Source organism: Psammomys obesus, unplaced genomic scaffold, assembly GCF_907164565.1.
Source record: "Psammomys obesus unplaced genomic scaffold, mPsaObe1.curated_primary_1811, whole genome shotgun sequence".
NCBI lineage: Eukaryota > Metazoa > Chordata > Mammalia > Rodentia > Muridae > Psammomys > Psammomys obesus.
Genome location: NW_026596234.1, coordinates 4,909,425 through 4,921,386, shown reverse-complemented (window position 1 = coordinate 4,921,386; position 11,962 = coordinate 4,909,425). Strand labels below are relative to the sequence as shown.

The 11,962-nt window shown below is 49.1% G+C and overlaps 1 protein-coding gene across 1 annotated transcript in view; it reads left to right on the top strand.

Annotated features, from left to right (window-relative positions):
• Positions 1-3,742, top strand: part of CUNH20orf85 (chromosome unknown C20orf85 homolog) — a 7,146-nt gene extending 3,404 nt beyond the window's left edge. Inside the window, exons 3-4 of the mRNA XM_055595907.1 lie at positions 1,588-1,686; positions 3,581-3,742. Of these exons, the coding sequence (XP_055451882.1) occupies positions 1,588-1,686; positions 3,581-3,742 (261 nt within the window). The remainder of the gene's footprint in view (positions 1-1,587; positions 1,687-3,580) is intronic.
• Positions 3,743-11,962: the final 8,220 nt, after the last annotated feature.

The window sequence follows — 11,962 nt, the reverse complement described above, 5'->3', positions numbered from 1 at the left end:
ACACACACACACACACACACACACACACACACACACACACACACACACATCAAATAATTGGCTGTGTTTCTGCTTCCCTGAATCCAGAGGTTCCTTCCTGTGAGGAGCTGCAGAGCACTCTCAAGGTCTGAGGTGTGTGTCCCAGGCACATCCTCTGAACCAAGCTAGTTTGTATAGCAGCCAGGTGCACAGGGCTGCCACTGCAGGCCCGTTTTTAATAAAAAGACCATTGAGCTCAAGGAATGATAGCTGGCCACAAAACTAGCAAAAGGGGTGTCAAGGTGAGGAGCCAGCTGATCTTGATCTCACATGGAGGCTCCATGACCGATTCCCATCTGTGAAGTGGGGTGGTAGCTCTCACCTAACTAACTGGGGCCATAGGTGGGACAAAGATGTCTGGGACCCCCTCTGTGGGCCTAGAGGCAAAGGGACCTGTAAGAAATAACTGAGACAGTGTCTTCCCTCCCAGGTGTTCCCTAAAGCATGGGTCACACATTCAGATGTCTGCAAGGGACTGTGCAGATGACAGAATCTAGAGGGGGCAAGAATCCCCAATAGGAAGAGGTGGGGACATGGGGAGAGAGAGAGAGAGAGAGAGCTCTAATCACAGAGGCAGCCACCATAAGCTCAGTGATATTGCTTTCTGATTGTCTAGGAGTCTAATGTTCCCACGAAACCTGCTTCTAGAGTGAGTGGGTTATATATATATATATATATATATATATATATATATATATATATATATTATAATACATAATATATAATACATAATATACATAATAATATATAATATGTATATATTATACATGTATATATACATGCATGTATGTATGTGTATATATATATATATATAGCCTACTATATATACATTTTATATATATATATATAGTTTATATACGACACTCATAATGCCCGCAGGGCTTCTAGGGGTGGCCAGTTTCTGATGTAACTACCTCTGGCCAGACTTCAGATGGTTCCTCTTCATCTGCAGGGAAATGGTGACCAGAACTGAGTGGTTCAAAACCTCCTAACTTACAGCAGCGGAAGCCCCAGCAGCAGCCCACCCACAGCTCTGAAATTATGCCATTTGTAATGAGGTTTTAAAAATTCTTAGACAGTTATACGGTTTGAAATTGGATGCATAAAGTAGGGGCCTTAATAATGTACTGTTCGCAAGTGATCCAATATTAATATTCCTCGTGTGTAATTAAATTGGGTTTCCAGGGAGTTTTAAATGCCTTTAAATTCTCCCAGAGTGTGGGGCGTTCCTCTCTGATTGGAAAACTGGCACAGGCATTTTTTTTAGTTTTTTAGTTTGAGTTCACGACCAGGGATGTCTTCTCTGGTCCAGTGATGGGGGATATTGATTCCTGGGCTGCAAGACTAGTAGGAGGGCCTCAGCAAGGGTCACTCGGGACTAACTCAGCAGATCAGATCTCATTTTCACCACCTTCTGCTTGTGCTGGGACCAGTAGCAGCTCTGCTCAGAGCTTCACCAGTGCCTATCACACGAGGCCTTCTGGGGTCCAGGAAGGGCTCATGTCCTAGCCTCAGCCTGAGGTTCCTGTGTCTGTGGTTCTGTTTCAGCTGCTTGAGGATGAAGAGCCACACACCCCAAAGGCCAAGATCGACCTGCCCGGCCACTTCCGTGTCCGGCCAGTGAGCCCCATGGACAAATACATCAAGGTTTGCAAAACTGCTTTTACACCATTTTCTAAAAAAAAGAAATAAGTCCCACGGCAAACTGTGGTTCGTCCAACAACCAGAAGTGAGGACATGGCTACTCTGGGCAGGCACAAGAGCCCCACAAGTAGGGGTTGTGACACCTATTTGCACATGTGGGTCAAGCACATACACATGCATACACGCACACACGTACACACACACAAGCACACATGTAGAAACACGTGCACATATCAACACGCGCACACACAAGCACTCATATGCACATACACACACACACAGACACACGAATGCACAAACAAATGTGCGTTCACACAGGGACACACACATGCTATGGGACCAGGAAAGCAGTTGAGGCTCAGATTTACAATGAGATCTCAGCCTGAGCTCCACAGTAATGTTCAGTTCCCATGTTCAGTCTCGGATGTGTGGCCTGGACTCTGTGTCTCCACTTCCTCCCTGGTTCCTGTATCTTGGGGTTACCGAAGCACCTGCCTGGGAGACCGGGGTTCTGTGGATGGTATGCTTGAAGGATTGGGGACAGGAACCAGCAATTTTCAGAGGGAGATGAGTGTCAGCCATGACTGGGTGCTTGTTGACCAATCAGAAGCGAGGAAGAAAGGGGTCCTCAGTAAACAGAAAAATCAGGGAATGCAGGCTGGGCACATCATAAGAGCCACAGGCGGGCCCCTCCGTGGGCAAGCTGCTCCTCCCCCCAATTCAAATCTCTGAAACTCACTGGCCAGGTGGCCTGTCTGAACCAGTGACCTACAGATTCAGTGACACAAGGCTGGGAGCCATTGAGGAAGACACATGCTATGCCAGCTAGTTCTGTATCAACTTGACACAAGGCACAGTCTTTTGGGAAAAGGAGCTCTCAACTGAGAAAAATGCCTCCGTAAGATTCACCAGTGGGCAAGTTTGCAGTACCTTTTTCTATATTGCTGATTGCAGCCCACTGTGGCTGATGGCGCTGCCTGCAGGCATGGGGTCCTAGGGTGTATAAGAAAGCAGACTGAGCAAGCCACGAGCAGCAAGCTTTAAGCAGAGCCCCTCCTCAGCCTCGGCATCATCTCCTGCCTTCAGGTTTGTACCCTGACTGCCCTGGATGATAGGATACGTGCTGTGAAATGAAATAAACCCTTTCCTTCCCAAATTGTTTTTGGTCATGGTGCTTTGTCACCGGAATAGAAACCTAAGTAGGACATTTGCCTCAGTTGCCTTTGTCAGCTTGACACACCCTGCAGTCATCTGAAAAGAAAGCCTCGAGTGAGCCGTCGCCTAGATCAGATTAGCCTATGGACAGTTATGGGGGTTTTCTTGATTACCAGTTGATATGAGAGGCCTCAGCCCACTGTGGGCAGCGCCGTCCCTAGGCAAGTGGCCCTGGGCTTTATAACATGCCTTCTCAACATGGCCCTGTGAGTGAGCTAGGAATGAGCCAACAAGCAACGAGCCCCAAGGTTTCTACTTCAGCTTCCTGCCCTGACTTACTTTAGTGAGGAACTGTGAACTGGAACTGTAAATCACACAAACCCTCTCTTCCCCGGGTTCCTTTCAGTCAGAGTGTTACCACACAAGCAGAAAGGAAACTTAATGAACACCCGAAAGCCAGACTCTAGCCTACACACACACACACACACACACCACAAATTAAAAAAGTAAAAAAATAAAAACTGAGAGCCATGCACCTCGAACTCCGGCTGGTGGGAACATACTGCTTACTGTTGGTTTTCCTGTCTTCCCCATGACAGGCCCCACGGGGCATGGTAGGCACCCCCACTCCTGGAGCATGTGTGGTCATTCTCCCTACAGCGAGATAGGTGTCATTCTCCTATCCACGCTGTGGGCAGGAAGGAGTCTTCCCCGTGACTAACCCCTTGCACTTCTACTGCAGACTCTTCCATCACCCCCAGTCCCAAAGACCACCCAAGGCTTCATCGGATGGCGTTCCTCGGTGCCGGGCCTGAACAAGAACTTGGAGCATGACTGGGAGATCCGCAGCTGCAAAGGAGTCTACGCCCGGGAGCTGCACTGGCCTAAACAAGGCGTGTACTGAACGCCACCAGCCTCTGCCTCGGCGGAGTGGGGCGGTGAGCTGTGCCTAGCTGAGTGTTCCTGGGGACAGTCCCCCACATCTCTGCTTGAGGGATGCTCCAAAGAACAACAGTTTGCCCTAGGCATTGTCTTTGATTTGTGCATTTCAGGATTGTTGGCTAACTGAAGTAAAATAGATACCCTGGTTTATGTGCTTATTTCTTTGTGTTTTGCTGATGCTGTGGGGATCTCTAACTATGGTTCTGAGAAGCAACAGTGGCTAAGCTTTAAGCACACTTGCGTGTGGCCGGGGATGTAGCTCAGGTGGCAGATGGATGATGGACGGGCACAAAGCTCCACTTCTGGGCACGGTACCACAGAGCTGCTGCGTGGACCACAGGGAGATGGAAGCAGAAGAAACGGGGTCGAGGGCCTCCATGGCATATCAAGTCTGAGGCTAGCCAGCATTATATGGGATCTTGTCTCAGTAAAGAAAATACTTGAAAGCACCTGTCGGCGCCAGCCACAGTGGGGCAGGCCTGTCATCACAGCTTCTCTGAAGTGCTAAGGCAATAGGGTCACAGGTTCAAAGATTACCTGGGGTGCAGAGTGAGCTGGGAGGCCCACGAAACCCCATAAGACCTGCTCTCAAAAGAAAAAGTAAAAAGAAGGCTAGAGGTGTAGCTCTGTGACCCCTATGCTCAGTCCCCAAAAACCTCCCATGAAAACCTTGTGTCAGCCTCCATGGCCCCTCTCATCCTCCTCTCAACAGTGAGATTGCTGGCCTAGGGCTCCTGTATCCAGGGACCTGGCTGCCCTTCAGGAGAGGAGTGAGATGGCTTGAGGCTCCTTGTTGAAGTGTCTTCAGTAAGTCCACAGCTTCAAGGGCAGAAACCAGAGTGAGGCCACGGCCACCAAGTGGGTTTCCAGAAGTCCCTTCCTGAGTTTTCTGATCATACCAGCCCCGTCCAATGGCCTTGCCGGTCTCACCCTGTAGACACCACCCCCTCCCGCCCCACCTCCAGCTAGCGGTTTCTTTCTGCCCTCCCCTTGCTCAGTTCTACAACTTTCCACCTGGTCCTCCAGCAGCAGGTGGGAGAGGGGTTCCCAGGTGGCCAAAGAGAAAAAGCATCATGTGACATGACATGACATCATGAACTACACCGTCAAAAACAGGACAGGCAGAGCTCAGGGCCACTGTGGGAGCTGTTCCTGCTCTCCCCAAGTAGGATTTTGTGTAGTCTAGGCTGGCACAAAATCCGTATCTGAGGATGACCTTGAATTTCTGGTCCCCCTGCCTTTATGTCTCGGGACTTGCCTTTATGTCTCGTGGGCTTCGATTATAGACATACAATACCAAGCCAGGTTTATGCAGTGCTGAGGATGAAGCCCAGAGGCCCCTGCATGCTGGGCAAGTACTCAGCCGCAGCCCTGAACCTGGTGTTCCATTTCTGATGGTCCGTCATCCACTCCACGATGAGATGTGTCTATTCCTCCTATCCATAGTGAAGGGCAGGAAGAACTCTTCCATGACTAGCTGGTGGGCTGGGAGAGCCTTCCTTTGGTGGAGCCATTGCTGAAGCCCAAGAGTCCCTCCTCTTAGGGAGATCCAAGGATCTCCAGTCCTGGGCATGGGCCTCCACCGCTCCACCACTCTCCAAAAGGGATTTCATGGCTGCTAAGCACCAGACCCCTGGAGACAGAATTCCCTCGGTATCTGGAGTATTCCTATCCACCCACAGCTGTGAGCCTCCCAACCCCAGGAGCCCAGCAGATTAGCTTCTACCACATGAGGACTCTCCTCACTCAGAGAGCCTGCAGGTGGAGGACTGGGCCAGAAACATCTAACTGACCTCCAAGGCGCTGACTTCCCAGAGCCAGCCTCCTAGAGCTAGGTCCAGGCTTCCTAACCAAAAAAAAAAAAAAAAAACACATTCAGAACTCCTGGTGGGATTGCCCTGTCTTTCCCCATCCTTCCTGCAGCCCCAAAGTATGGAGAGTTTGTAAGACCACAGACCTTTCAGGTGCTGAAGCCATCTCTGAGCATGGTGGTCATGGTCTCACTTACCATGTGTACCAGAGCCACAGCTGGAAATGTCTTGGGTCTGAGAAAAGTAAGGGTTCAACTAGGGAGTTGAACCATGGCCCATCCCCCAAAAAGATTAGTCAAAGTCCCAACCTCCAGTTCCTTCAAATATGCACTTAACTAGAAATAAAGTCATTGCTGATGTGGCTAGTATGATGAGCTCATCCTGGGCTTTTGAGCCTCCCAAAGAGAAGCAAACACACATACACACACACACACACACACACAGAGAGAGAGAGAGAGAGAGAGAGAGAGAGAGAGAGAGAGAGAGTTACATTACAGCCAGGCAACCTCAGTAATCAGAGAATATCTATAAGCAAAAGTTAACCTGAACTTGCCAGAACCCATCAGTGCAAGCTGCTACCCTCTCCAGCATCAGAGGGAATGTGCTACTTCAACCCTGACTCCAGATCCATACCCTCCTCAGTGATACAACACCAAATTCAGACTGCTAGCTTGTGCTTCTGTGATGTAGCCACCTGAGACAGAAAGGCAGCTGGCACATCTCTTCCCTCCTCTGCCCTTCTAGTCCACAGTCTTCTGTCTCCTGACCCAGCTATCTCTGGGAGAAGCAGTCATGTGGTCTGTTTGGCTCTGGAGATGTTCCCAGCCGCCCAGACATTCAGCCTGATGTAAACTGAACAATCAACTGTTTGGCCAGGCCTTTCCTTAATACATCCCAATGTTTTGGCATACTCAGTCAGTACTTCAGATGAAACATCTGCCCTTGAAGAAGCACATGTCCCTTCCTGTGATCAGATGTCCCCACAGTGAGGGAGAGTGGCTGGAAGAGCACGGGTTTGCCCCCTCCAGCAGATTGAGGATGGTGTTTCCATGGATTTCCACACAGGAGGCAGTGCATAGCATGGTGGGATAGCCCTCTCAGGACAGGTGTTGTTCTACTTCCTGATCAAAAGCTGCATCTGGAAGGGGCCTTCTTGTTGTCTGTGTGCCTGCAGCAGTTAAGCAACCAAAAACCCCAGCAGAGCTAGATGGAATTGCAGATGGGGCTGAAGCTTCGTGGGCAGAGGGCTTGCCCACCAGGCACAAAGCCCCAGGTCCAGCCCTAGCACCATAAACCAGGTGTGGTGCTCCACACTGCAATTCCAGCACTTGGGAGGCAGGAGAAATGGTGTTCAAGGTCACCCTTGGCTACGTTTGGAGTCAGCCTGAGCTACATGAGACCCATCTTAGGAGGGAAGGGCTCTTGGAACTGTCTCAACTTCCAACTAACAAGAGACCAGATTGTCCATTTCTGGCTCTTGAAGACGGTACCCACCAGACCAATAGCCTGGTCACCAGGCAGTGATGGCAGAAATGGATGGATCATAGTACACGGAGACCTTCAGGAAAACTCAGGGAATCCATGGTGACCATCATTGGGCTAATCTGATGCTTGCACCCAGTTTGCACCCGTGAGGAAAAAGATTGGATGTGGCACTTGAAAGTTTCAAGAGACTCAGACTGCAGCCAAGCCTTATGGTCAGGTTTAGTCATCCCAGCTGCTCAGGAGGCCAAGGCAGGAGGGACACGAGCTCAAAGCCAGCCTGGGCAACTTAGGAAATTTTCACAAAACAAAAAGTACAAAGATAGCTCAGGGCTGAATCACTGGGATGTTGTTTACGTGATGGAAAATCCCAACCATTCTATTTTACCAGTAAGGACTCAGAAGCCAGATGCTGGGGTAAAAACTGGCTAGCTCAGAGAGGCAGAGAAAGCACCCAGCTGATCTTCCTTCTCAGCTCAGGTCCAGATGGAAAAAACCTAAAAGGCTCACTAGTACAACTGACAGCCCAGAATGAAAAGGCTAAAAAACCCAAGGCTGAAGGCTTGCTAGTTCAAAGCCCCAAAAAGCCAGGGAGCTGAGGAGCCAGGGCTTGAGCTAAAAGCTCTTCTTCTCCACGCTGTCTTAAATACCCCTCTACTCAAAGTCTCTCCTACTCTTTAATCCCTGTCAGCTGGTTTCTTGATCCACCTCGTGACTTAGGGTTAACTTTATTAGATCTGGTATACAGAAAGCTCTTGGATCAAAGGTGTATATTAGGGCTGGGTGAACCACACCATAATCACCAGTTTACAACAAACGGAAAGCTCTTGGATTAAAGGTGTGTGTTAGGGCTCAACCACACCAAACAATAAAACAAGGCTTTACAGTTCACAATTTGGGGGTTCACAATGGGATCAAATATCCTGCAACATTGGCCTGGCATTTTCAAGGTCTTAGCTCCATCCCCAATACCTGAAGAAAAGCAAGATGTGCCCCATTTATTCCTGTCAATATCTAGGTGTGCTTGCACTGTGTAGAATACGTGTGTTGTATTTGTTTGTCTATGCATATGTCTATGTGTATGTGTATGTGTGTGTGTGTGTGTGTGTGTGTGTGTGTGTGTGCACATGTGTGCATGCACATGGAGGCCAGAGCTGGACATCAGCATTCTTCCTCTGTTTGCTTTTGCAGACAGGATATCTCACTGAACTGAGAGCTCACAAATTTGGCTAGTCAAGGTGTCTAGAAGGCTCCAGGAATCTCCTGTCTCTGTTATCATCCCCACGTCAGTTCTGGGATTATAGGCTTACATCATAGTGCCCAGAATTTACGTGGTGCTAGATCTGAACTCAGGTTCTCACGTTTGCTCTGCATCGTCCAAGCCCCTGCTCAGATATCTTTAACCCTTGCAATGGTAGAAGATGTCTGTCTTAATGTTTCCATTGCTTCGATGTAACACCATGACCAAAAGCAACTTGGGGAGGAAAGGGGTTATTTGGCTTACATGTCTTGAGCCACAGTCCATTGAGGAAAGCCAAGGCAGGAACTCCAACGGGGCAGGAACCTGGGTACAGGAGCTGATGCAGAGGCCATGGAGAAGTGCTGCTTACTAGTTTGCACCCCAATGGCTTGCTCAACCCATTTTTACACAGTTCCCAGGACCACCAACCCATGGGTGGCACCCATGATGGGTGGTGCCCTCCCACATCAATCACTAAGAAAATGCCCTGCAAGCTTGCCTCAGCTGGATTTTATGGAGGTAATTTCTCAGTTTATGTTTTCTCCTCTCAGATGGCCAGCTTGCATCAAGATAGCATGAAATAAGCCAGCACACTGTAATGACTTACTGCAATAACTCATCACTCCTCAGCTATCACATATGTGATATGATTCAAAGAAACGGACATGAGCTGTTCCTCTGGGCGTCTCATTTCACTGCTCTACCCTCCCACCTCCACCCTCTTCTTTCACCCAGTCCTCCCGGGCTCTAGCCTGACCTCTGGCACAAAACAATCTGCCCTGCGCTCACTAGCACCTAATGAGACCCATGCCCCGGGTCAGTGGCCCAGTTGGGAATTGAAGTGGACAGCGCTCCAGGATTCAATTACCCTGGACCATTGCAAACTTGACATTTAATCTATGGAAGTCCACCTCTTTGTGGGCGTCCAAGCAGGCCCATAAATGTCACCATACCCTATAAAATACCATAGCATCTCCAAGGTCAAGATGCAGCCAGTGAACCTTTGTGCATGATAGTGACATCATCTCAGTAATGAACCACCAACTGAAGTAGGTCCGAAAGAACAGGCTCAGAAATGCTGCCAAACACAACTGGATCATGGACTCAGAGCAGGCTGGCTGCAAGCATGTTTTAGTCTAACACAAATCAGAAACACTTGTGTTCAAGTTACGAGAAAGTATAATTGAACACAAGCTGAAAGCCAAGGGGACCCACTCATAAGTATTGTAACAAGGTCAGCGATCCCCAAGGGTTCAGCATTTCAGGCTCCCAGAGCCCTTGAAGGATTAATCCCTTGAGAGATTAAAGTGACTGTGTTACAGGGATTACACATTCTGTGCACTATATGACCCCCACGGCAGTCTGGACAGCGACCCCCCCCCAATTACATTCATTAATACTCTTTAACTTTTTTTTATACGTGCCTGGATGTTTTGACTCTGTGTGTCTGTCTGTGCACCACATGCCTGCATTCCCCCAGAGGCCAGAAAAGGAGCATCAGATCCCCTGAACTGGAGTTTCAGGTGGTTGTGAGATTCGATGGGGGTGCTGGAAACCGAACCCATGTCCAATGAACGAGCTGAAGTGTTCTTAGCTGATGAGCCATCTCTCTGGCCCAGCGTTGTTTTTGTTGAAACTTAAACACACTAACTCAAAGGCTCTAAGGAGTCAAAGGTCAGTCTGGTCAAGTTTTGTCCCCAAACAATCACTTGTGTCAAACTAAATGAACCCTCCTGGGGTCTGGGGCACTTTAGAGTTTGGAATTGCTAAAAAGTTTTAGAAATAAAATGTTGATGTCACAGAAGACACTGTAGGAGTGAGACGTTCATATCTATTAGCCCTTATGGAATTGTTCAGGGACCCTGTTGGTTGTGAAAGGAAGTAACCCGCCCCAAGCCAGCCAAGAGATAAAGGAATATGTTACCTCATACCTGGGAAGCCCAGGGGCACATCAAGCTTCGGTGCAGTTTGATCAGGCTTTCAAAGGCTGTCTCTAGAACACAGGGTCTTTCTGTACAACTTACGACAGCGTGATCCGACTCTTTCTAGCTATGGGCGCTAGGTACGTTTCTGCATGGTTAAACCATAAGGAAGTTTCTTATATTCCAAAGAGGAGGTCCAAGGGCAATCGGGGTGGGGGAATGAAGCTAGTCTGATAACTTGCCTCCAAAGATCTGGATTTTCTTTCTTTCTCTCTTAACTGTCCCTGTGGAAGGCCTTCCCTTAGGATAGACTGTTTACGCCCCCAACAGAGAGGGCCACACACTAGCCTGCAGCAGTAGGAAAGGAGGTTGCTTCCTGCTCATCTTGGATAAGCCTTCCCGGGGGTCTCAAAGGACAGCGGTGGCCTTACCCCTGGTCTAGACCAAACTACATTATCTTCTTTGGGCCAATAACCCCTTCCCCTGTTACATTGCAACCACTAGCAGGAGAGTGGAAAGAAAACAATAGGAGTCAGCAGGATACTTGGTCACAAGAGGGCTGCAGCTGTTCCTGGCTCTCCTTATTCTCGGTGTCCGAAGTCTATTTCCCAGGATTCCCAACTACTGTCTCATTGTGTCTCGGCCACTCCAATTTGGTAACATGTCCGTTGCTAAGCCAGTCAGTGTGACTGGTTGATCAATGGTCTTAGGACTCAGTCAGCTCTACCCCTAACACAGAAGATGGGGTGTGAGGGGCAAACAAAGAAAGATGCTTCCCCAGATGGCATTTGGATCTAGAGGAGAGGTTAACTCACCATGAAGCAATTAACAAGAGTCCTCCTTAGAGCCTGGCCTGAAATGATCTCCCTCCCCAGTCTCAGCCCTGAGGCAGGTAGTCCCTAAATGCCCAATGATCTCCCCTCTGTGGTCAAAGCTCTGTGTTATCTCTCCCTTGGGGTGTGGTGGGAAGCTGTGCCCCATTTCAGAAGATAAGCATGGCCTGGGGTGTAACAGAAGTTTTGGTTTCTTTGTATATAATGTAAATATGCTCTTGTTTTAATTCCAAGAGTCGGATTTTAGTTGGGCTATTATAGTTTGTCCACGCCTGTTAATTGTCACGTGTGGGGCGTGATCTTCATCAGCTGGTAATGGCCTTCCACATGCTCCCCATTGAGAGGGGTGCAGTCTAAGACTCAGAGTATAAATGTGAGGGCTGAGACGGAGCCGGTGGGACTTTTGGTGTGGCGTTTGGTGTGGCATTCTGCGTGGTGTTTGGTGTTGGTGTGAGGCATGCAGCAGTTTGGAGACACCGGAGACGGTGTGGTGGTGTGGAGCAGACGGACGGAGAGAAATGCTTTGGCGCACAGTGGCATGGAGGGGACTGCTGGCTGCGTCTGCAGTTGACGGAGATCCGTATAGAGCTCTAAAAGAACCCCTTTACCCTAACCAGCCTGGAGAAGTTAAAGAGTCTGGACCCCTCTACCCACTGACCTTTTCCCTCTCCTACTTGAGGTTGGGGGGTTGGTGGAAGGGAGGTAGAGGCCTAAACACCCCCAAAAAAGTAGAGTTTAGAAAAAGAGAACCATGAGTGGTCACCCATGACTTTCCGCTACACTGGGGCCTGGGATGTCATTTCCTAGGTTAGCTTGTTTAAGCCTGATTTCCATCTCCCTGCTTCCTCCTCTCCCCTCTCCCTTTACCCCTTTCTCCCAGCTCTGCTGCTGTCA